This window comes from Oncorhynchus gorbuscha, linkage group LG18, assembly GCF_021184085.1.
Source record: "Oncorhynchus gorbuscha isolate QuinsamMale2020 ecotype Even-year linkage group LG18, OgorEven_v1.0, whole genome shotgun sequence".
NCBI classification, from domain to species: domain Eukaryota; kingdom Metazoa; phylum Chordata; class Actinopteri; order Salmoniformes; family Salmonidae; genus Oncorhynchus; species Oncorhynchus gorbuscha.
In genome coordinates, this window is record NC_060190.1 from 76,491,083 (window position 1) to 76,518,098 (window position 27,016).

Genomic DNA, 27,016 nt, shown 5'->3' on the forward strand with positions numbered 1-27,016 from the left:
AGTGTAAGGGGATAAAGAATATGTACATAAAGATATATGAATGAGTGATGGTACAGAGCAGCATAGGCAAGATACAGTAGATGGTATTGAGTACAGTATATACATATGAGATGAGTATGTAAACAAAGTGGCATAGTTAAAGTGGCTAGTGATACATGTATTACATAAGGATGCAGTCGATGATATAGAGTACAGTATATACGTATGCATATGAGATGAATGATGTAGGGTATGTAACATTATATAAGGTAGCATTGTTTAAAATTATTAAATAGAGTTAGGATCAGGGTCCGATTTTGGGTTAGATTTGGGGTTAGTTAGGGTTAGAGTTAGGGTTAGAGTTAGGGTCATGTTTGGGGTTAGGGTCAGGTTTGGGGTTATAGATGGGGTCAGGTTTGGGGTTAGGGTCAGGTTTGAGGTTAGAGTTAGGGTCAGTTTTGGGGTTAGGGTCAGGTTTGAGGTTAGAGTTAGGTTCAGGTTTGGGGTTAGAGTTAGTGTCGGTTTGGGGTTAGAGTTAGGGTCAGGGTCAGGTTTGGGGTTAGAGTTAGGGTCAGGGTCAGGTTTGGGGTTAGAGTTAGGGTCAGGGTCAGGTTTGGGGTTAGAGTTAGGGTCAGGGTCAGGTTTGGGGTTAGGGTCAGGGTCAGGGTCAGGTTTGGGGTTAGAGTTAGGGTCAGGTTTGGGGTTAGAGTTAGGGTCAGTTTTGGGGTTAGGGTCAGGGTAAGGGAATGTAGGGAATTTAAATGCAGTCTATTGGACATGAATTGTAATATGGTATGCATGTATGGACATGGGAACAAAGGCAACGTTATTTTCCCTTGCAGAGTCTGATGACGAGTACAGTGACGATGACGACATGAGCTGGAAGGTACGGAGGTCGTCTGTGAAGTGTCTGGAGGCTGTGATCAGCACGAGGAGAGACCTGCTAGTGGAGCTCTATGGGTCAGTAGCTCCAACCCTGCTGGCTCGGTTTAAAGAGAGGGAGGAGAACGTCAAGACGGACATCTTTGTAGCTTTTGTTGCCTTACTCAAACAGACCAGGTCTTCTCAGGGCCTCATCACCACAGCAACAGAGCCCGGAGTCCAAGAAGAGCCAGCCATCACTCTGCTCAAGAAACAGGTCATTTGTTTTGCTTTTTGTTGTTGCTTTTTGCTGTTGTTTTCTGTTGTTGTTGTTGTTTTCTGTTGTTGTTGTTTTGTTGTTTTCTGTTGTTGTTCTTGTTGTTTTTTGTTGTTGTTGTTGTTTTCTGTTGTTGTTGTTGTTGTTTTCTGTTGTTTTCTGTTGTTGTTGTTTTCTGTTGTTGTTGTTTTCTGTTGTTGTTGTTGTTGTTGTTTTTTGTTGTTGTTGTTTTCTGTTGTTGTTGTTGTTGTTTTCTAACCATTAATCAACCGGCGTTAGTCTCATGGGGCTAAAATGCCTTTTAAAGTGGGTCCTCATCCCAGACCGCAGCAGAGCATACAGTAATAGTGTATATCACAATACAGAGATGACAAGGTGAATTAGGAGAGATATTTCAGTACGTTTTTATGTGAGCTTTTCATTCGTTTGAGGTGTTTCTCAGTCGTTTATTTGTTGTTTCTCAGGTCCCCACAGTAGTGAAGGCTCTCCACAAGCAGCTGAAGGAGAAGAGTATGAAGTCTAGACAGGGCTGTTTCAGTTTGCTGACAGAGCTGGCCAACGTACTGCCAGGAGCCCTGGGAAAACACATACCAGCTCTCATCCCTGGTAACCTCACTCACACCCTCACATACCATCTCTTATCCCTGGTAACCTCACTCACACCCTCACATACCATCTCTCATCCCTGGTAATCTCACTCTCATCCCTAGTAACCTCACTCACACCCTCACATACCATCTCTAATCCCTGGTAACCTCACTCACACCCTCACATACCATCTCTCATCCCTGGTAACCTCACTCACACATTCACATACCATCTCTCATCCCTGGTAACCTCACTCTCATCCCTGGTAACCTCACTCACATCCTCACATACCATCTCTCATCCCTGGTAACCTCACTCTCATCCCTGGTAACCTCACTCACATCCTCACATACCATCTCTCATCCCTGGTAACCTCACTCTCATCCCTGGTAATCTCACTCACACCCTCACATACCATCTCTAATCCCTGGTAATCTCACTCTCATCGCTGGTAACCTCACTCTCATCCCTGGAAACTCACTCTCATCCCTGGTAACCTCACTCTCATCCCTAGTAACCTCACTCACACGTTCACCCGCAGCTTCTTATCTAAATTACTACATTCCTTTGTTCATTTCTGGGGCCAGTAGTTTTTCCATTACAAATAGGATTTCATTTGGATCCCCATTGGCTGTTGCAAAAGCAGCAGCTACTCTTCCTGGGTTCCACAATAAACAAGAATCGTGACAGAATACAGGACAATAATAGACAAGAACAGCTCAATGACAGAGCTACGTAACATTTAAAATGATCTTGACTATCTGCTGAGTGACGAGTAGGGCCTCGGAGGAGATCTTATAGAAGGGGTGCACAGGAGGACATTGAGGAAAGAGAGGGCATCGATCATGTGACCTGGCCAGGAAAAACTCAGGGCCTACTGTAGTTATAGGCTATAACAATTGTTAATTTCTTCTCTGTAGTTAGTCAAAGGACCAGGACAATTTTGCGTTCTAGCCACGTGGTCAGGAAAACTCCTGTCAATAAAAAATATAGTACTATAACTTAAAAAGGGAAAAAATGTTGGAATGGTTATTGTTACAATGTCAAACAAAAAGTCATCTTGACATTCACCTTTTCTCTGGCATCTCTCTTTTCAGGTATAGTTCACTCCCTTACAGACAAGTCTACGTCGTCCAACATGAAGATCGATGCCCTCTCTTTCCTCAATGTCCTCCTGTGCAGCCATCCTCCTGCCGTTTTCCAGCCTCACATGAGGGTTATTCTGCCTCCGGTGGTGCACTGTGTGGAGGAGCCCTTCTATAAGATCACCTCCGAAGCCCTACTGGTCACTCAGCAGATGGTCAAGATCATATGCCCGTTAGGAGGTAGGTACTGTAGCCCAGAGGTTAGAGAGGTGGATCAGTAATCATAAAGGTTGCTGGTTCAAGTCCTGGTCCACGGGGATGAAATAGTGGGGACTGAACTGGCTACTGGTGTCAGATTATTGGTTTTACTGGGGTTGGGATGAAAGGTAGAATAAGAAATTCCGTTCCAAATAAAAGTATCTATTCTACTCTAGATAAACTACCCGCCTTTGATGTCAAGCCCTACGTGAAGAATGTGTTCTCTGCCACTCTGAAGAGGCTGAAGGCTGCAGACATTGACCAGGAAGTGAAGGAGAGGGCCATTTCCTGTATGGGTCACATCGTGTGTCAACTAGGAGACCAGCTGGGCGGGGACCTCCAGCCGACACTGCAGATCTTCCTGGAGAGACTGAAGAACGAGATCACCAGGTAGGTGGCCTAGTGTTTTGCAGGTACAAATCCCTGCTCCCAACTGTAAAAAAAAACCATCTGGTGTAGGCTGGGAAGTGAGCCTGCAACAGGAGAGTTGTGGGGTGGAGACGAAAAGTGTCTCCATGACAATAATGTATGTTATCCATAGAGTTGGAGGGTTCATCGTTGTATCTCTGTGATGACATGTGGAGCGACATTGAGGGCCGTCTCTGTTTCAAACTGGTCCAATTCTTCTCCTAACAGGCTGACAGCGGTGAAGACCCTGACTCTCATCGCCACATCGCCCCTCAGGATCGACCTCCGACCTTTACTCACTGAGGGCATCCCCATCCTAGCCTCCTTCCTCAGGAAGAACCAGCGCGCCCTCAAGCTGAGCACACTGACTGCCCTCAACATGATAGTTATGAACTACAGCGACAGCCTGAAGCCGCCCATGATCGAGGCTGTGCTCAACGAACTACCTGCCCTGATCGAGGAGAACGACATGCACATATCCCAGGTGGCGGTGATGCTTCTCACCTGTATAGCTAAGGTGTGCCCCTCCTCCCTGTCCAAGATCGGGAACACTGTCCTACCTGGTGTGTTTCATCTGGTTCATTCCCCGTTGCTGCAAGGAGGGGCTCTGTCGGCCATCTTGGAGTTCTTCAAGGCCCTGGTGGTCACTAAGGCTGGGAACATGGGATACAACGACCTCTTGAAAGCTCTCACCGGTCCTTTCCACGGCTCAGGGAAGGCTACAGACCCCACACCCATGCACAGACAGTCTTACTACTCTGTGGCCAGGTAGGAGTAGTGGTTTGTTCGATTGATTGATTGATTGATTGATTGATTGATTGATTGATTGAAGTGTACAGATAGAGGATAGATATAAGTGATATACCTATAGTGTCCTGTAGAGGAGAAACACAAAATTATGTTTTTATTTTTTCTGTTTTATATTGTCTCTTGTTTTGGCCAGGTGTGTAGCTGCTCTATCCTCCGTGTGCCCTAAAGAAGCATCCGGAATGGTCACCGGCTTCATCCAGGAAGTCAAGAACCCCAAGTGTTCCGAGTCCGTCAGAATCCTGTCTTTCCTGTGTCTGGGGGAGGCGGGGCGTACCATGAACCTGGGGGGTCAGAAGGAACTAAAGACCGTGATCCTGGAGGCCTTCTCCTCTCCCAACGAGGAAGTCAAGTCAGCCGCTTCCTGTGCTCTGGGGAACATCTGTGTGGGCAACCTGGAGGAGTACCTTCCCTTTATGCTGACGGAGATAGGTAGCCAGGCTAAGAGAAGGTACCTGCTGTTACACAGCCTCAAAGAGGTGATCAGCGCCTGCTCGACGGAGAGCTTGTTGGCCCACGTCGAGGATATCTGGGCTCTGCTCTTTAAGAACCGTGAGTGTGCCGAAGAGGGGACGAGGAGTGTGGTGGCGGAGTGTCTGGGGAAACTCACCATGGTCAACCCGGCTCAGCTCTTGCCCAGGCTCAAACAACAGCTGTCCTCAGGGTCCCCTGTGGCCCGCAGTACTGTGGTCACTGCAGTTAAGTTCACCATCGTTGATCAGCCTGTACCTATAGATTCACTACTCAAAGCATGCATAGGTAAGATGTCAAAGTGACTCAACTTTTTAACTTTTTTTTAATTATTTTTTTTACACTGGTTATATGATAGCCTTATTCAACCGTAGTGCACTTCTTTTGGGTTAAAGCCACGTCTGGTTAAAAATAGTGCACTTTATGGAGAAATGGGGTGTCATTTAGAATGCACCCACAACATGCTGCAATGTCCAGGGTTGTATTCATTCAGGTAATGAAAAAATAATAATATCAATATATAATATAAATATATAATATAAAAAATAATAATATAAATATATAATATAAATATATAATATAAAAAATAATAATATTTGCAACGGGAATTTTTTTTGTGTGTGTTTGCCTCCCGGTTTCTGTTTGATTTCTCCCATTTGGTTCTTAATGAACATCACCCTGTTCTCTATGCCAGGTGACTTCCTGAAGACTCTGCAGGACAAAGACCCGAATGTACGTCGTGTGGCCTTGGTGATGTTCAACTCAGCGGCCCACAACAAACCTTCTCTGATCCGCGGTCTGCTAGTCTCAGTACTGCCTAGCCTCTACAACGAGACACAGATCAGGAAGGACCTCATCAGAGAGGTAGTGTGTGTGTGTGTGTGTGTGTGTGTGTGTGTGTGTGTGTGTGTGTGTGTGTGTGTGTGTGTGTGTGTGTGTGTGTGTGTGTGTGTGTGTGTGTGTGTGTGTGTGCGTGTGCGTGTGCGTGTGCGTGTGTGTGTGTGTGTGTGCAGCTAGCCTCAATACCACCTAAACTCTTCAAACAAGACACAAATCAAGAAGGACTAAGGCTGTTGCCTTGACCATGTTACCGCCACACCTGATGTCATGTGTCATGGCCGCAGCTGAATTCTATGTGACCGTTGAGTCACTGTAATCTCCTCTTATACACTCTGAATGAGCTTTCGTAACTCGACAACTCGATAACGATCATCGGGTCGCTAATGGCCTGGTACTTATTGCTTGTTCAATGAACCATAAACAATTAATGAACATGCACCTGTGGAACGGTCGTTAAGACACTAACAGCTTGCAGACGTTAGGCAATTAAGGTCACCGTTATGAAAACTTAGGACACGAAAGAGGCCTTTCTACTGACTCTGAAAAACACCAAAATCAAGATGCCCAGAGTCCCTGCTCATCTGCGTGAACGTGCCTTAGGCATGTTGCAAGGAGGCATGAGGACTGAAGATGTGGCCAGGACAATAAATTCCAATGTCCGTACTGTGAGATGCCCAAGACAGAGCTACAGGGAGACAGGACGGACAGCTGATCATCCTCACAGTGGCAGACCACGTTTAACACCTGCAAAGGATTGGTACATCCGAACATCACATCTGTGGGACAGGTACAGGATGGCAACAACAACTGCCCGAGTTACACCAGGAACACACAATCCCTCCATCAGTGCTCAGACTGTCTGCAATAGGCTGAGAAAGGCTAGACTGAGGCCTTGTAGGCCTGTTGTAAGGCAGGTTCTCCTCAGACATCACCGGCAACAACGTCGCCTATGAGCACAAACCCACCGTCGCTGGACCAGACAGGACTGGCAAAAAGTGCTCTTCACTGAAGAGTCACGGTTTTGTCTCACCAGGGGTGATGGTCGGATTCGCGTTTATCACGAAGGAATGAGCGTTACACCGAGGCCTGTACTCTGGAGCGGGATCGATTTGGAGGTGGCGGGTCCGTCACGGTCTGGTGCGGTGTGTCACAGCATCATCGGACTGAGCTTGTTGTCATTGCAGGAAATCTCAACGCTGTGCGTTACAGAGAAGACATCCTCCTCCCTCATGTGGTACCCTTCCTGCAGGCTCATCCTGACATGACCCTCCAGCATGACAATGCTACCAGCCATACTGCTCATTCTGTGCGTGATTTCCTGCAAGACAAGACAGGAATGTCAGTGTTCTGCCATTGCAAAAGTATTCATCCCCCTTGGCGTTTTTCCTATTTAGTTGCATTACAACCTGTAATTGAATGGGTTTGAATTTGGATTTCATGTAATGAACATACATAAAATAGTCGAAATTGGTCAAGTGAAATGAAAAAAATGACTTGTTTTATTAAATTCCACAACAACAACAAAAAACTGGAAAAGTATTTTATTATATTATAATATTATTATATTTTATTATATTATTATATTATTATATTATTATATTATATTATTATATTATTATATTATTATATTATTATATTATTATTTAATTATATTATTATATTATTATATTATATTATAATATTATTATATTATTATATTTTATTATATTATTATATTATTATATTATTATATTATTATTTTATTATTTTATTATATTATTATATTATTATATTATTATATTTTATTATATTATTATTTTATTATATTATTATATTATAATATTATTATATTATTATATTATATTTTATTATATTATTATATTTTATTATTATATTTTATTATATTATTATATTTTATTATATTATTATATTATAATATTATTATATTATATTTTATTATATTATTATATTTTATTATATTATTATATTATAATATTATTATATTATTATATTTTATTATATTATTATATTTTATTATATTATTATATTTTATTATTATATTTTATTATATTATTATATTATATTTTATTATATTATTATATAGCATATTTGCTATGAAGCCCCTAAATAAGATCTGGTGCAACCGATTACCTTCAGAAGTCACATCATTAGTTAAATAAAGTCCACCTGTGTGCAATCTAAGTGTCATATTTGGGGCAGCAGGTAGCAAAGTCGTTAGCGCATTGGGCCAGTAACCGAAAGGTTGCTAAATCGAATCCCCAAGCTGACAAGGTAAAAATCTGTCGTTCTGCCTCTGAACAAGGCAGTTTACCCACTGTTCCTAGGCCGTCATTGTAAATAAGAATTTGTTCTTGACTGACTTGCCTAGTTAAATAAAGTTTAAATAAAAAACTTAAAAACACGATCTCAGTATATATATATACACCTGTTCTGAAATGCCCCAGTGTCACGTTCATGGAGGAGATCAAGGTGCAGCGTGAGATGAATACACTCTTCTTTAATGAAGACGAAGAGACACTAAACAAATTTACAAAACAATAAACCGAACGTGACTCTATAATACAGGCAACTAGACATAGACATAGATAATCACCCACGAAATACTCAAGGAATATGGCCTCCTAAATATGGTTCCCAATCAGAGACAATGATAAACAGCTGCCTCTAATTGAGAACCAATCTAGGCAACCATAGACATACAAAAACCCCTAGACAGGACAAAAACATATAATCACCCAATAATAAAGAAAACAAAGAATACTAAGGTCAGGGCGTGACACCCAGAGTCTGCAACACCACTCAGCAAGGGGCACCACCAAGCAAGCGGCACTATGAAGACCAAGGAGCTCTCCAAACAGGTCGGGGACAAAGATGTGGAGAAGTACAGATCGGTGTTGGGTTATAACAAAATATCCGAAACTTTGAACATCCCACACAGCACCATTTAAATCCATTATTAAAAAATGGAAAGAATATGGCACCACAACAAACCTGCCAAGAGAGGGCCGCCCACCAAAACTCACAGACCAGGCAATGAGGGCATTAATCAGAGAGGCAACAAAGAGACCAAAGATAACCCTGAAGGAGCTGCACAGCATAGATTAGAGTATCTGTCCATAGGACCACTTTAAGCCATACACTCCACAGAGCTGGGCTTTATGGAAGAGTGGCCAGAAAAAAGCCATTGCTTGAAGAAAGAAATAAGCAAACACAGTTGCTGTTAGCCAAAAGGCATGTGGGAGACTAAAATTGAGCTTTTTGGACATCAAGGAAAATGCTATGTCTGGCGCAAACCCAACACCTCTCGTCACCCGAGAACACCATCCATGCTGTGAGGATGTTTTTCATCAGCAGGGACTGGGAAACTGGTCAGAATTGAAGGAATGATGGATGGCGATAAATACAGGGAAAGTCTTGAGGGAAACCTGTTTCAGTCTTCCAGAGATTTGAGACTGGGACGGAGGTTCACCTTCCAGTAGGACAATGACCCTAAGCTGCTAAAGCAACACACAAGTGGTTTAAGGGGAATATTTAAATGTCTTGGAATGGCCTAGTCAAAGCCCAGACCTCAATCCAATTGAGAATCTGTGCTATGACTTGAAAGATTGCTGTACACCAGCGGAACCCATCCAACTTGAAGGAGCTGGAGCAGTTTTGCCTTGAAGAATGGGCAAAAATCACTAGTGGCTAGATGTGTCAAGCTTATAGAGACATACCCCAAGAGACTTGCAGCTGTAGTTGCTGCAAAAGGTAACTCTACAAAGTATTGACTTTGGGGGGGGGTGAATAGTTATGCATGCTCAAGTTTCTTTGTCTTATATCTTATTTGTTTCACAAGAATATATATTTGTATCTTCAAAATGGTAGCCATGTTGTGTAAATCAAATTATACAGATCCCCCCCAAAAAATATATTTTAATTCCAGGTTGTAAGGCAACACAAAAATGCCAAGGGGGATGAATACTTTCACAAGCCACTGTGTGTGTCGAGTGGAGTCCAATGTGCCTTTTGATAAATCCCCTGTATTGACTATATGTTGAATATGTTGCAAAATGAGAGGATGGGATCACTTTAATCACAGTACAGGCAAACATTACGTCAATAACACTAAACGGATTGACAAATAACACTTAGGTGATAAAATAACAAACGGATTATCGAATAACAAGCTAGTCACCTTGCTTTTCAAACACAAACACATTCACACACTTGCTCACTCACTCGCTCACTCACTCACTCACTCACTCACTCGCTCACTCACTCACTCCCTCACTCACTCACTCACTCACTCACTCACTCACTCACTCACTCACTCACTCACTCACTCACTCACACTTAAAGGATCACCAGACCCTCCTCCTCCTCCTCTTCTTCCTCCATTACTCTGTGTATGTCAGGTGGAGATGGGTCCGTTCAAGCACACAGTGGACGATGGTCTGGACGTGAGAAAGGCAGCGTTTGAGTGCATGTATACTTTACTGGACAGCTGTCTGGACTGCTTGGACATCTTCGAGTTCCTCGACCGCGTAGAAGAAGGCCTTAAAGACCACTACGACATCAGAGTAAGACTGCACGTAAACTTTATAGGACCGCAAACTCACTTCTTCAAGGCCTTTGAAATCCCTAAAACATGGTACTAGTGTGTTGGGGCACTCCATAAACCGGACAAATGATGCTTAAAGCACACAGCCAACTTAATGGTTTTAGATGAGATCAGTGCCACGCTGTCTGTCAGAAAAATTGGGGAGGTTTTAATCTTTAAATCTAAATCTTAATTCACCCAGAACTCTTTATTTTTATTTTTACGAGAGACCAACTTTGATGCAATGAGAGATTTGTCAACCAATGCCATGAAGATGTACTGACCACAACCGCCTCATTTGCGAAGTTCTCCGTATTTTACAATGTTCTCCATTACTCTTGTTTTGTATCGGCATTAGCACTGTATATATGACCCCAATTCTAACTCCCAAGACGGTGGCAATTTGAAAACATGAACAAGTAGATTGTGCTGATTTAGAAGGCCCATTGAACCATGTTGCATGCTCCAAATTCTGTGGCTCATGCTCAAACTGAATTCCTCCATTTTTATGCACGTCCGGCATTGAAAACAGATCCCATCTTATTTCTCTAAAATGTCTTCCTGCCTGTCCCCCCCCTAGATGTTGACATTCATCATGCTGGCCAGACTCTGCTGTCTGTGTCCCAATGCTGTGGTCCAGAGACTGGACAGACTGATCGAACCTCTCAGGGTTACCTGCACCACGAAGGTAAGGAGACTTATGACATGGCAGTCCACACAAGCCTCAAATAATTAAAAGCGAGGGTCTATCCGAGTGGCGCACTGGTCTAAGGCAGTACTAGCTGTGTCACTAGAGATTCTGGGTTGGACTCCAGGCTCTGTCGCAGGCAGCTGTGACCAGGAGACCCATGGGGGGGGGTGGGGGCGCACAATTGGTCCAGCGTCGTCCGGGTTAGGGGAGGGTTTGGCCGGCAGGGAGGTCCTTGCCCCATCGCGCACTAGCGACTCCTGTGGCGGGCTGAGCACAGTGCACGCTGACACGGTTGCCAGGTGTACGCTGTTTCCTCCGACACTTTGTTGATGCTGGGTTAAGTGGGCATTGTGTCAAGAAGCAGTGCGGCTTGGTTGGGTCGTGTTTCGGGAGGACGCACGGTTCTCGACCTTCGCCTCTCCCAAGTCCGTACGGGAGTTGCAGCGATGAGACAAGACTGTAACTACCAATTGGATGCCACGAAATTGGGGGTCATTTTTATTTTATTTTTATAATTATTATTAAAAGCGTCACTTTTCTTATGTGGATGTCAACAAACTGGAACAGATCCACCTTGAGTTGTGACACATATTTGCACTTTTCGTCTGGTTTGAATTGACTAACCATCCGTAAACATCTTACCATTATTATGCTAAGCTACGCTGGTTATGAAATATAACTGTGAAAGTACACCAATCAAAACAATGTGCATTATTTCATCATCTTCGTTCCAGGGGAAGGTAGGGCTTGTGCCAGTCCACAGTCTAAGAACCTTCTATTTGGGTTGTATAATGTACTTAGACAATATGCCAAGTAGGAAATTGTGTGAACTAACGTTCACCAAAAGTATGAAGGACATTTATAGCAGAATTACAGTTCGATGTTCATCCTGCAAGAATGTTATATACAGTGAGCTCCATACGTATTGGGACAGTGACACATTTCTGGTTGTTTTGGCTCTGGACTCCGGCACTTTGGATTTGAAATGATACAGGTGACTACGAGGTTAAAGTGCAGACTGTCAGCTTTAATTCGAGGATATTTTCATCCATATCAGGTGAACCGTTTAGATAATTACAACACTTTTTGTACATAGTCTCCCTATTTTAGGGGACCAAAAGTATTGGGACAAATTCACTTACAGTGCCTTCAACAAGTATTCATATCCCTATCAACACGTATTCATATCCCTATCAACACGTATTCATATCCCTATCAACACGTATTCATGTCCCTATCAACAAGTATTCATATCCCTATCCCTATCAACAAGTATTCATATCCCTATCAACAAGTATTCATATCCCTATCAACAAGTATTCATATCCCTATCAACAAGTATTCATATCCCTATCAACAAGTATTCATATCCCTATCAACAAGTATTCATATCCCTATCTACACGTATTCATATCAACAAGTATTCATATCCCTATCAACAAGTATCCCTATCAACAAGTATTCATATCCCTATCAACAAGTATTCATATCCCTATCAACACGTATTCATATCCCTATCAACAAGTATTCATATCCCTATCAACAAGTATTCATATCCCTATCAACACGTATTCATATCAACAAGTATTCATATCCCTATCAACAAGTATTCATATCCCTATCAACACGTATTCATATCCCTATCAACACGTATTAATATCCCTATCAACACGTATTCATATCCCTATCAACACGTATTAATATCCCTATCAACAAGTATTCATATCCCTATCAACAAGTATTCATATCAACAAGTATTCATATCCCTATCAACAAGTATTCATATCCAGTCATATCCTATCAACAAGTATTCATATCCCTATCCCTATCAACACGTATTCATATCCCTATCAACAAGTATTCATATCCCTATCAACAAGTATTCATATCAACAAGTATTCATATCCCTATCAACAAGTATTCATATCCCTATCAACAAGTATTCATATCCCTATCAACAAGTATTCATATCCCTATCAACAAGTATTCATATCCCTATCAACAAGTATCCATATCCCTATCAACACGTATTAATATCCCTATCAACACGTATTCATATCCCTATCAACAAGTATTCATATCCCTATCAACAAGTATTCATATCCCTATCAACACGTATTCATATCAACAAGTATTCATATCCCTATCAACAAGTATTCATATCCCTATCAACACGTATTCATATCCCTATCAACACGTATTAATATCCCTATCAACACGTATTCATATCCCTATCAACACGTATTAATATCCCTATCAACAAGTATTCATATCCCTATCAACAAGTATTCATATCAACAAGTATTCATATCCCTATCAACAAGTATTCATATCCCTATCAACAAGTATTCATATCCCTATCCCTATCAACACGTATTCATATCCCTATCAACAAGTATTCATATCCCTATCAACAAGTATTCATATCAACAAGTATTCATATCCCTATCAACAAGTATTCATATCCCTATCAACAAGTATTCATATCCCTATCAACAAGTATTCATATCCCTATCAACAAGTATTCATATCCCTATCAACAAGTATTCATATCCCTATCAACACGTATTCATATCCCTATCAACACGTATTCATATCCCTATCAACACGTATTCATATCCCTATCAACACGTATTCATATCCCTATCAACAAGTATTCATATCAACAAGTATTCATATCAACAAGTATCCATATCCCTATCCCTATCAACAAGTATTCATATCCCTATCAACAAGTATTCATATCCCTATCAACAAGTATTCATATCCCTATCAACAAGTATTCATATCAACAAGTATCCATATCCCTATCCCTATCAACAAGTATTCATATCCCTATCAACAAGTATTCATATCCCTATCAACACGTATTCATATCCCTATCAACACGTATTAATATCCCTATCAACACGTATTCATATCCCTATCAACACGTATTAATATCCCTATCAACAAGTATTCATATCCCTATCAACAAGTATTCATATCAACAAGTATTCATATCCCTATCAACAAGTATTCATATCCCTATCAACAAGTATTCATATCCCTATCCCTATCAACACGTATTCATATCCCTATCAACAAGTATTCATATCCCTATCAACAAGTATTCATATCAACAAGTATTCATATCCCTATCAACAAGTATTCATATCCCTATCAACAAGTATTCATATCCCTATCAACAAGTATTCATATCCCTATCAACAAGTATTCATATCCCTATCAACAAGTATTCATATCCCTATCAACACGTATTCATATCCCTATCAACACGTATTCATATCCCTATCAACACGTATTCATATCCCTATCAACACGTATTCATATCCCTATCAACAAGTATTCATATCAACAAGTATTCATATCAACAAGTATCCATATCCCTATCCCTATCAACAAGTATTCATATCCCTATCAACAAGTATTCATATCCCTATCAACAAGTATTCATATCCCTATCAACAAGTATTCATATCAACAAGTATCCATATCCCTATCCCTATCAACAAGTATTCATATCCCTATCAACAAGTATTCATATCCCTATCCCTATCAACACGTATTCATATCCCTATCAACAAGTATTCATATCCCTATCAACAAGTATTCATATCCCTATCAACAAGTATTCATATCCCTATCAACACGTATTCATATCCCTATCAACAAGTATTCATATCCCTATCAACAAGTATTCATATCCCTATCAACACGTATTCATATCCCTATCAACAAGTATTCATATCCCTATCAACAAGTATTCATATCCCTATCAACAAGTATTCATATCAACAAGTATTCATATCCCTATCAACACGTATTCATATCCCTATCAACAAGTATTCATATCCATATCCCTATCAACAAGTATTCATATCCCTATCAACAAGTATCCATATCCCTATCAACAAGTATTCATATCAACAAGTATTCATATCCCTATCAACAAGTATTCATATCCCTATCAACAAGTATTCATATCCCTATCCCTATCAACACGTATTCATATCCCTATCCCTATCAACAAGTATTCATATCCCTATCCCTATCAACACGTATTCATATCCATATCCCTATCAACAAGTATTCATATCCCTATCAACAAGTATCCATATCCCTATCAACAAGTATCCCTATCAACACGTATTCATATCCCTATCAACACGTATTAATATCCCTATCAACAAGTATTCATATCCCTATCAACAAGTATTCATATCCCTATCAACACGTATTCATATCCCTATCAACACGTATTAATATCCCTATCAACAAGTATTCATATCCCTATCAACAAGTATTCATATCCCTATCAACACGTATCCATATCCCTATCAACACGTATTCATATCCCTATCAACACGTATTCATATCCCTATCAACAAGTATTCATATCCCTATCAACACGTATTCATATCCCTATCAACAAGTATTCATATCCCTATCAACAAGTATTCATATCAACACGTATTCATATCCCTATCAACAAGTATTAATATCCCTATCAACAAGTATTCATATCCCTATCAACACGTATTCATATCCCTATCAACACATATTCATATCCCTATCAACACATATTCATATCCCTATCAACACATATTCATATCCCTATCAACACATATTCATATCCCTATCAACACGTATTCATATCCCTATCAACAAGTATTCATATCCCTATCAACAAGTATTCATATCCCTATCAACAAGTATTCATATCCCTATCAACAAGTATCCATATCCCTATCAACAAGTATCCATATCCCTATCAACACGTATTCATATCCCTATCAACACGTATTCATATCCCTATCAACAAGTATTCATATCCCTATCAACAAGTATTCATATCCCTATCAACAAGTATTTATATCCCTATCAACAAGTATTCATATCCCTATCAACAAGTATTCATATCCCTATCAACAAGTATTCATATCCCTATCAACACGTATTCATATCCCTATCCCTATCAACAAGTATTCATATCCCTATCAACAAGTATTCATATCCCTATCCCTATCAACAAGTATTCATATCCCTATCAACAAGTATTCATATCCCTATCAACACGTATTCATATCCCTATCAACAAGTATTCATATCCCTATCAACAAGTATTCATATCCCTATCCCTATCAACACGTATTCATATCCCTATCAACAAGTATTCATATCCCTATCAACACGTATTCATATCCCTATCAACAAGTATTCATATCCCTATCAACAAGTATTCATATCCCTATCAACAAGTATTCATATCCCTATCAACAAGTATTCATATCCCTATCAACAAGTATTCATATCCCTATCCCTATCAAAACGTATTCATATCCCTATCCCTATCGACAAGTATTCATATCCCTATCCCTATCAACAATTATTCATATCCCTATCCCTATCAACAAGTATTCATATCCCTATCAACAAGTATTCATATCCCTATCAACAAGTATTCATATCCCTATCAACAAGTATTCATATCCCTATCAACAAGTATTCATATCCCTATCCCTATCAACACGTATTCATATCCCTATCAACAAGTATTCATATCCCTATCCCTATCAACACGTATTCATATCCCTATCAACAAGTATTCATATCCCTATCAACAAGTATTCATATCCCTATCAACAAGTATTCATATCCCTATCAACAAGTATTCATATCCCTATCAACAAGTATTCATATCCCTATCCCTATCAACACGTATTCATATCCCTATCAACAAGTATTCATATCCCTATCAACAAGTATTCATATCCCTATCAACAAGTATTCATATCCCTATCCCTATCAACACGTATTCATATCCCTATCAACAAGTATTCATATCCCTATCAACAAGTATTCATATCCCTATCAACAAGTTTTCATATCCCTATCAACAAGTATTCATATCCCTATCAACACGTATTCATATCCCTATCAACAAGTATTCATATCCCTATCAACAAGTATTCATATCCCTATCAACAAGTATTCATATCCCTATCAACAAGTATTCATATCCCTATCAACAAGTATTCATATCCCTATCAACAAGTATTCATATCCCTATCAACAAGTATTCATATCCCTATCCCTATCAACACGTATTCATATCCCTATCCCTATCGACAAGTATTCATATCCCTATCCCTATCAACAAGTATTCATATCCCTATCAACACGTATTAATATCCCTATCAACAAGTATCCCTATCCCTATCAACACATATTCATATCCCTATCAACAAATATTCATATCCCTATCAACAAATATTCATATATATATTGTCTCATATCCACTTGACTTATTCCACATGTTGTTGTGTTACAGCCTGAAATTCAAAATGAATTAAAACATTTTTTTTCTCTCTCACACATCTACACACAATACCTCATAATGACAAAGTGAAAACATGTGTATATTAGATATTTCTGTATTTCATTTTCAGTACATTTGCCAACATAAAAAAAACAAGTGTTCACACCCCTGAGTCAATACATGCTAGAATCACCTTTGGAAGTGATTACAGCTGTGAGTCTTTCTGGGTAAGTCTCTAATAAGAGCTTTGCACGCCTGGATAATTCTCCCAAGCTCTGTCCAATTGATTGTTGATCATTGCTAAGCAGCCATTTTCAAGTCTTGCCATAACTTTTCGAACTGACTGAAGTCAAAAGTGTAACTAGGCCACTCAGGAATATTCAATGTTGTCTTGATAAGCAACTCCAATGTATATTTGTCCTTGTGTTTTAGGTTATTGTCCTGCTGAAAGATGAATTTGTCTCCCAGTGTAGATTTGTCCTTGTGTTTTAGGTTATTGTCCTGCTGAAAGGTGAATTTGTCTCCCAGTGTCTGTTGGAAAGCAAAGTAAACCAGCTTTTCCTCTAGGATTGTGCTTAGGTCTATTCTGTTTATTTTTGTCCGAAAAAAACTCCCTAGTCCTTGCCAATGACAAGCATACCCATAACATGACGCAGCCATCACCATGGTTGAAGATATGAAGCGTGATACTCAGTGATGTATTGGATTTGCCCCAAACATAACGCTTTGTATTCAGGATATAAAGTTAATTTCTTTGACACATTATTTTGAAGTTTTACTTTAGTGCCTTTTATTGCGAACATGTTTGGCATATTTTGGAACATTTGAAATTCACTGCTCGACTGAGGGACCATATAGATAATTGTATGTGTGGGGTACAGACATGAGGTGGTCATTCAAAAAATATATGGTAAACACTATTTTATTGCACACAGAGTCCATGCAACTTATTATGTGACTTGTTAAGCACATTTTTACTCCTGAACTTATTTATACTTACCATAACAAAGTGGTTGAATACTTATTGACTCAAGACATTTCAGCTTTCTATGTTTAGTTCATTTGTAAAAAATGTTTTAAAAAAAACGTCATTCCACTCTGACATTATGGGGTATTTATTGTGTGTAGGCCAGTGACACAGAATCACAGTTTAATTCATTTGAAATGTAGGCTATAACACAACAAAATTAGGACAAATTCAAGAGATGTGAATACATTCTGAAGGCACTATAGCTACAACCTGTTAGTTCATTTAACCTGTTAGTTTAGAGCTGCAAACACATAGTTACAACCTGTTAGTTAATTTAACCTGTTAGTTTAGTGCTGTGAACACATAGTTACAACCTGTTAGTTAATTTAACCTGTTAGTTTAGTGCTGTGAACACATAGTTACAACCTGTTAGGTCATTTAACCTGTTAGTTTAGTGCTGTGAACACATAGCTCTGTGTGCAATAGTGTTTAACATGATTTTTGAATGACTACCTCATCTCTGTACCCCACACATAAAATTATCTATAAGGTCTGGCAACCCCCCCGTTATTGTAATGGTAAGAGGTTAGCATGTCTCGGTGGTACAATATTTGTCTGTAACTTTCTCACTCATCATTATTCACGATTACTTCAGGGTTATCCGTAACCATGGTAGCATCCGCAGGAATGTAGATGTGTTTAGAAACATTCTATTGTTATTTATATATATATTTTAAAAGTGACTCCAAAATGACACAATACTTTTGAGCTCACTGTATTTACGTTAACGTCGCCAATAAAAGATAACAGCGCTTCCATAATATTTGCTTCTTCTATCGTCGTCCCAGGTGAAGGCGGGGTCAGTGAAGCAGGAGTTTGAGAAGCAGGAGGAGCTGCGTCGTTCAGCGATGAGGGCCGTGGCAGCCTTGCTCTCCATCAGCGAGGTGGAGAAGAGCCCTGCCATGGCAGACTTTGCCAACCAGATACGCACCAACGCAGAGATGGCCTCCATCTTAGAGAGCATTCAGGGAGACACACGCTCCAGCACAATGGAAAGCATGGACACCAGTTAGAACCAAACGATAGGAGGGGAAACCCTCCCAGCATATAATATGAAGTTATTCTTTAAAATAGAACAGAAACCGAAGCCAATGCCCAGCATTGTTGGCTAGATGCAAAATTGTATGACTGTCATAGGCCGTATTCACTGCCACTGAAATGATTTATATTCTGCCTTGAAAGTTGAGTTGAAAACGTGCCATATTGGCTAGTCGGTATGTCGTAGGGCCTAATCAATGGCAATTATTCATCTGCCTTAAAAATCAACGTTTGAGATGAAAACGTGCCTTCTGATCATCGAGGTCAAAGTTTATTCAAAGGACTTTTAGGCCAGTGGTATTCAGTGCCATTTTGGTAGGGCTGTGATATTGATACAGTATTCTCCGTGAATACATTGCAAATAAACAAATGTTTTGTTCATTTAACTGTGCATCGTCTAGTGTGTAAAATGTAAGACTTGCATAATGCATTACAGCCCCCTACTAATATACAGTGCATTTGGGAAAGTATTCAGACCCCTTGACTTTTTCCACATTTTGTTACGTTACAGCCTTATTCTAAAATGGATTAAATAGTTTTTCCCTCATCAATCTACACATAATACCACATAATGACATCACAATACCCCATAATGACATCACAATACCACATGACAAGGCAAAACGTTTTTTTAAATTCATTTTTACAAAACGATTCAAAATAATCTTAAATATCACATTTCCATAAGTATTCAGACCCTTTACTCAGTACTTTGTTGAAGCACCTTTGGCAGCAATTACAACCTTGAGTCGTCTTAGGTATGACGCACCTGTATTTGGGGAGTTTCTCCCATTCTTGTCTGCAGATCCTCTCAAACTCTGTCAAGTTGGATGGGGAGCGTCACTGCACAGCCATTTTCAGGTCTCTCCAGAGATGTTCGATCGGGTTCAAGTCCGGGCTCTGACTGGGCCACTCAAGGACATTCAGACACTTGTACCGAAGCCACTCCTACGTTGTCCTGTTGGAAGGTGAACCTTTGCCCCAGTCAGAGGCCCTGAGCGCTCTGGAGCAGGTTTTCATCAAGGATCTCACACTAAAGCCATTATAAAGCATTATGACCCCCCCACCCTAATATATCACACTAAAGCCACTATAATGCATTATGACCCCCCCACCCTAATATATCACACTAAAGCCATTATAAAGCATTATGACCCCCCACCCTAATATATCACACTAAAGCCATTATAAAGCATTATGACCCCCCACACCCTAATATATCACACTAAAGCCATTATAAAGCATTATGACCCCCCCACCCTAATATATCACACTAAAGCCATTATAAAGCATTATGACCCCCCACCCTAATATATCACACTAAAGCCATAATGCATTATGACCCCCCCACCCTAATATATCACACTAAAGCCATTATAAAGCATTATGACCCCCCACCCTAATATATCACACTAAAGCCATTATAAAGCATTATGACCCCCCACCCTAATATATCACACTAAAGCCATTATAAAGCATTATGACCCCCCCACCCTAATATATCACACTAAAGCCATTATAAAGCATTATGACCCCCCACCCTAATATATCACACTAAAGCCATAATAATGCATTATGACCCCCCCCTACCCTAAAGCCATTATAATGCATTATGACCCCCCACCCTAATATATCACACTAAAGCTATTATAAAGCATTATGACCCTCCCCCTAATATATCCTAATATATCACACTAAAGCCATTATAATGCATTATGACCCCCCCACCCTAATATATCACACTAAAGCATTATGACCCCCCCCCCCACCCTAAAGCCATTATAATGCATTATGACCCCCCACCCTAAAGCCATTATAATGCATTATGCATTATGACACCTAATATATCCACCCTAAAGCCATTATAAAGCATTATGACCCCCCACCCTAAAGCCATTATAATGCATTATGACCCCCCCCACCCTAAAGCCATTATAAAGCATTATGACCCCCCCCTAATATATCACCAAAGCCAATATGACCCCCACCCTAATATATCACACTAAAGCCCTAAAGCCATTATAAAGCATTATGACCCTCCCCACCCTAAAGCCATTATAATGCATTATGACCCCCCACACTAAAGCATTATGACCTCCCCCCTACCCTAATATAATCAAACCATATCATTAAAACAGGCACATACAGTAAATACTATTGACAGGTGTATAGATCATTTATTGATCATTGAACAACAGATCATTTATAGATCATTGAACAACAGATCATTTATAGATAATTTATTGAACAACAAAGAGTCGTGGTCCCAGATCACTCGTGTTCCTCGCTGCGTAGCCTGGCGTTGGGGTTGGTGATCTTGATGGCCAGCTGAGCTGCCCTCTCCACGATCAACTTCCTGTTCTTAGACGACACGTTGTGGGCTATCTCTGCGGCATGGGTCCTATGGAGGAGGGGGAATAGTTATAGTAGCAAGACACAGGAGGGCAAAAGGGGGAGATTTAATTTCTCCGGAAACAACTGGATGTCATCAGGGTCAATTAAATTTCAATTCAGGAAGTAAACCACGAAATTCTAATTCCTCAATGCTTATTTAATTCAAATGGAATTACCCCCCAGGGTCATTACCCCCCCCAGCCATGCATACACCACTTAAAAATCTAATACATGCTATATTCCTAAACACCAAAAACGTATAGATGAAGCCCAGCCACGTTCCCGGCTGATGTTGTAACAGGTCCTGGCTACAGGGAGAGCTAAAGGTGGAATGGGCACTTCCTCTCCTTCCTCGTTTAAACGCCTGGCATGAGTACGGACGACCCAGCAGGCCACGGTGACAGGAGGAGTCAGACCCAACTAGATGTATAGGTCATTATACGCAGGACATCTACAGGACACACATGCACAAGGGTAAATCCACATAGCCTGGTCAAGCAGACAGACCGCTACCCTCCTACTTCATTTCAGAATGTGAGCTATTGTGAGATCCGGCTGTTTTTAACCAAGCTAGGACACAAACATAAGACAAAAGGAACTTGAATGAACACCTCATAACAACAAATAGGCTTCTAAGAAAAAAGATTGACAAGACTTAGACAAACCAAACCACAACATTGCACCACACGCTGAACCATCAGTCTACTTCCTATCCCTGGGCTACGTTCAGTAGGCAACCCAAAACGTTGTTCATGAACCGTCATGAATAAAGCCAACAGGACTCCTTATTATACATGTCTATTATATGAGTTGTATATAACATATTTCTCTACAGTGAATGTTCCACAAACGAGCTGAACGCAGCCCTGCTGAACGCAGCCCTGCTGAACGCAGCCCATTTACATTTAACATTTAAGTCATTTAGCAGACGCTCTTATCCAGACCTGCTGAACGATCACAGGTGGGATTCCATTTCTGAACCCTTCTTGTCATGGATTTAACAATGCTGAAAAGCTCATCCAGTCAACGCCTGCACCAATCCGACGCCTGCACCAATCCGACGCCTGCACCAATCCGACGCCTGCACCAATCCGACGCCTGCACCAATCCGACGCCTGCACCAATCCGACGCCTGCACCAATCCAACGCCTGCACCAATCCAATGCTTTTAAAGCCGTGACGGGGGAGAGCGCAAAGTGTTTTTCAGGGGAAGGAAGAAATAAATAATCGTAACATACTTGTTGCTCATCATGAGGACCTCCAGCTCTCTGATGTTGTGGACCAGGAACTTCCTGAAGCCGGAGGGCAGCATGTGTTTGGTCTTCTTGTTGCTGCCGTAGCCGATGTTGGGCATCAGCATCTGGCCCTTGAAGCGTCGCCGCACCCTGTTGTCGATACCACGGGGTTTTCGCCAGTTTTGCTACAAAAAGATAAAAACATACATTTATTTATTTATATTTCACCTTTATTTAAACCAGGTAGGCTATTTGAGAACAAGTTCTCATTTACTTTTTTCAATTGCGACCTGGCCAAGATAAAGCAAAGCAGTTCGACAGATACAACAACACAGAGTTACACATGGAGTAAAACAAACATACAGTCAATAATACTGTATAAACAAGTCTTTATACGATCTGAGCAAATCAGGTGAGAAGGGAGGTAAAGGCAAAAAAGGCCATGGTGGCAAAGTAAATACAATATAGCAAGTAAAACACTGGAATGGTAGTTTTGCAATGGAAGAATGTGCAAAGTAGAAATAAAAGTATTGGGGTGCAAAGGAGCAAAATAAATAAATAAACTAAATACAGTTGGGAAAGAGGTAGTTGTTTGGGCTAAATTATAGGTGGGCTATGTACAGGTGCAGTAATCTGTAAGATGCTCTGACAGTTGGTGCTTAAAGCTAGTGAGGGAGATAAGTGTTTCCAGTTTCAGAGATTTTTGTAGATCGTTCCAGTCATTGGCAGCAGAGAACTGGAAGGAGAGGCGGCCAAAGAAAGAATTGGTTTTGGGGGTGACTAGAGAGATATACCTGCTGGAGCGTGTGCTACAGGTGGGAGATGCTATGGTGACCAGCGAGTTGAGATAAGGGGGGACTCTACCTAGCAGGGTCTTGTAGATGACATGGAGCAGTGGGTTTGGCGACGAGTATGAAGCGAGGGCCAGCCAACGAGAGCGTACAGGTCGCAATGGTGGGTAGTATATGGGGCTTTGGTGACAAAACGGATGGCACTGTGATAGACTGCATCCAATTTGTTGAGTAGGGTATTGGAGGCTATTTTGTAAATGACATCGCCAAGTGAGGTGAGTAGTAAGGCGATATCCTGCAAATACAGTAGCCAGCTAGCGCGGTGACTAATCTGGTCAGGAAAGGGCTTAGGACAGTTAAGACAGACCGTTCACCTGCCCCCTTCCTTAAAGACGCACTCCAGGATCTTAAAACACAAATTGGATTCGTAAACTACTAAAAATTATAGAACATATCATATGAAATGGATGATGTAAACAAGATTTTTATTTTATTTTTAAAGTGCAACTTTTGGATTGTAAGCACCACTTTCAAAACTATCGGCTGAAATTACACCCCCCCCCCCAAAAAAAACAGGGTGATCTTTAGCCTCATCAGTCCCGATGAACCTCCAGACCTTATATTTAACCACACAATGAAGTCATTTGACATTTTCTGTTCAGGACAACAAGTAGGACACAAAACTATTTGACAAATCAGTTATAATTCTTGCGTCTTGACGTAATCAAAAATATGATCGAAATGAATGAATGAAATGTAATATAAATACAGTAAGTACTGAAATGGTTCTCAGTGGGAAATTAATATCAAACTAGTCAATGACAACTGTGTGGAGTTGTACGTTTGTGACAGCAACTATTTGAGCTTTGTTACAATTAATTATATAGCGGTCAACATCAACCGTACCTTGACTTTGACATAGCGGTCCGACTGATGTCTGATGAACTTCTTCACCCTTTTCTTGACGATCTTGGGCCTTTTTAGAGGCCTCAACGCTGGCATTTTGCCTGGAGGAACAGAAACAAACAGTCTTGTTAGCAGGACCCCGGGAGGAAGCAAGTCTTTTCACCATCATATTTAAAAGATCTTCTATTAGCTGCCCACAGGGGTTGTTAGCCAAGTGTCTCGTTTGAGACCAGCTACTACTCATTGAGGCATCAGGTAACCTAGCGTTTAGAGGCAAGTCGGTAAACGGAGGGTTGCCAGTTTGAATCCCAGGTCTGAAAGGAAAAATCTTGCTGGACGTGAGGTGGCAACCGGAGGGTTGCTGGTATCAAAGTCTAGATGTCATTGCCTGTCGTTGTGCCCTTGAGCATAAGACCTAACCCCCCCCACAACAACTGCTCCTCGGGAGCCCTAGCTGCGGTCGAGTCTGCAACGACCGGATGTTCCGGTTTTCAGGGGAAATGTAACGAGCCTGTGACACGACTTCAGCATTTGGACATTGACGGGATTGGTTGAACAGTGCAGAAATGAAAAAACAGCTTTTCTTCTCGTCAAGACCGGTACATAGACCTGACACGTTAGGTTAGGCCCCAGTGCAACAGGTTAGGCCCCAGTGTAACAGCCCCCCCCCCCCCCAACTCCAACCTGTATTGTGTGTGTCTTTCGTGAGGCTAGGATAAAAGCTGAAGTCAATTAGGTTAGCAAAGTAAAATAGCTTAATGTAGCCACCTCGATGCATTTAGCTAGGCTAGCAGGCTACCTTCATTGGTTGGCTGGATGAGTTTGGAATTGAACCAGGGGTCTGTAGTGACACCTCTAGCACAGAGATGCAGAGCTTTAGACCACACACACTCAGATCCCAAAATCATCATGTGTAGTATTCCTCAAAACACTGGTCACTGTGTGTGTGTGTGTGTGTGTGAAATGACTGCCAATTGTTCTCTTGAACGCAAACTCTTCCAGCCACACAATAAAAGGCATCTTGCCAGCCAAGTTGACTCGTTAATATACCCGCATCATTTGTAACAACTTGTTCATGTTGATGTGCAGTGTTTCACGCTTCAGTAGAGATATTTGCAGCGAAAGGACAAAAGCGCCGCAGACTGCTGTGATCACAGACATGATGGGACAGTCACGTCCCTTTAGTTGATAATTAGCCATATGGTCTCAGAAAACGAAACCGCCTAGTTTCCCCAACTTTTAGTTACGTGTCGTCAAACCCATAGACCGAATACACGAGCATATATCATTTGGACAACTATGGATCTACAACAACAACAACAACAACAACAACAACAACAACAAATAGACCCGTCGCTGCTTGTAGAGTTAAATAAAGTTAGCGGGTACTTTTTTTAACCATAATTTGATCGGACATTGCAGTGTCCAATGTATCCGTCTTTATAACAACCACACATCTAAAATAACGATAAAATATATAAAGTCCGAATGAATATATAATGAATATCGTTGATTTTAATGGATTAAAGTGATATACTTATAACGATGCTTTCAGATTATCACGTTCACTTACGGTTCGGTCTCGTATGCCTGCCTGGAGGCAGATGAGGGAAAGAGGGCGGAGTTCTTCCTTCCTCTTCCGTGTCTTTCTGACAAATATTTAAATAACTACACCAAGATAGATCACAACCTGTCGTTTCCAATGGAAATAAATGAGTCTTTAGTGGGCAGAGCCAAACACGAGCTAGCGAGATTCTATTGGCTCGTTCTAGTATTATTTGCATATTTCCGTTTGGGAACGCCTACTCTGTGAAGTGTGCATATGTAATAACTCAATTCGCCTTCCCACTTCTCGTAAACAACGAGATTTTTTTACAACTTTGGCAAAGGGTAAATTCTTCAAAACGTAGTCCACTCTGTTCATAACATATAGCAGGTAACATAACAGGTTTTGGAAATAAAAAACTGTGTTGAGATCAAATGTTTCATCGGTTAGAAAATGTGCAGATTGTCGGGCGAAATCCATCTGCCATCATTTTCCACTGCTGGCCACATGGCTGCCATATTTGGTAGTGGGTGGAAACGCCAAGCGGATGCTTCATATTTACACATCCAGTGAAATATCTTTCACATTGTTCTATCTGTGACTAAGCTTCTTCTTCTTCTTCTATGGGTTTTATGGCGGACTTACAATCCCGAAAGGTGTATTGCCGCCACCAACTGGACGGGTTGAGAAAAACAAGGCAAAACAAGAAAATCAATTCGTGATAGGGGAAAACTAACTTATCCTGGACCTCCTCTCCACCTTGGCAGTGCGATTAATTACCACAGCTATAAAGGCCACAATGTCCACCTTCTTAATAACCTTTAAAATATCAGGGTCCTGCTGGTGAAATGGAACTCCTGTAGCCTGCAGTGAAAGCCTATCCACTTTAACCAGTGATCACACTGCA

General features: G+C 40.8%; 2 protein-coding genes across 5 annotated transcripts in view; one reads left to right on the forward strand and one right to left on the reverse strand.

The window, feature by feature from the left end:
• The window catches only part of cand2 (cullin-associated and neddylation-dissociated 2 (putative)), a 31,976-nt gene extending 12,348 nt beyond the window's left edge, over positions 1-19,628 (forward strand). For all 4 annotated transcript variants that reach the window (XM_046312630.1, XM_046312631.1, XM_046312633.1 and 1 more), the window contains 10 exons: positions 822-1,117; positions 1,582-1,723; positions 2,803-3,030; positions 3,225-3,438; positions 3,685-4,224; positions 4,400-5,022; positions 5,429-5,598; positions 9,972-10,136; positions 10,737-10,844; positions 18,988-19,628. In XM_046312630.1, coding sequence (XP_046168586.1) covers positions 822-1,117; positions 1,582-1,723; positions 2,803-3,030; positions 3,225-3,438; positions 3,685-4,224; positions 4,400-5,022; positions 5,429-5,598; positions 9,972-10,136; positions 10,737-10,844; positions 18,988-19,212 — 2,711 coding nt within the window. In that variant the 3' untranslated portion in view covers positions 19,213-19,628. The remainder of the gene's footprint in view (positions 1-821; positions 1,118-1,581; positions 1,724-2,802; positions 3,031-3,224; positions 3,439-3,684; positions 4,225-4,399; positions 5,023-5,428; positions 5,599-9,971; positions 10,137-10,736; positions 10,845-18,987) is intronic.
• A 1,834-nt stretch (positions 19,629-21,462) lies between these two features.
• LOC124004374 (60S ribosomal protein L32-like) lies at positions 21,463-26,259 on the reverse strand. Its single transcript, XM_046313227.1, has 4 exons — positions 26,137-26,259; positions 24,564-24,664; positions 22,870-23,051; positions 21,463-21,638 (listed from the first exon to the last, which is right to left on the reverse strand). Exons 2-4 carry the CDS (start codon positions 24,657-24,659, stop codon positions 21,509-21,511), a joined length of 408 nt encoding a protein of 135 aa, XP_046169183.1. The 5' UTR covers positions 24,660-24,664; positions 26,137-26,259; the 3' UTR covers positions 21,463-21,508.
• Between the last annotated feature and the right edge of the window lie 757 nt (positions 26,260-27,016).

Bases quoted from the DNA above. Each gene is read 5' to 3' on its own strand.
- LOC124004374 (XM_046313227.1), bottom strand. From the start codon at position 24,659: ATGCCAGCGTTGAGGCCTCTAAAAAGGCCCAAGATCGTCAAGAAAAGG. The intron at 23,052-24,563 runs GTACGGTTGATG...ATCTTTTTGTAG, and splicing joins ACCGCTATGTCAAAGTCAAG to CAAAACTGGCGAAAACCCCG. The intron at 21,639-22,869 runs GTATGTTACGAT...CCTCCTCCATAG, and splicing joins GTCCTCATGATGAGCAACAA to GACCCATGCCGCAGAGATAG.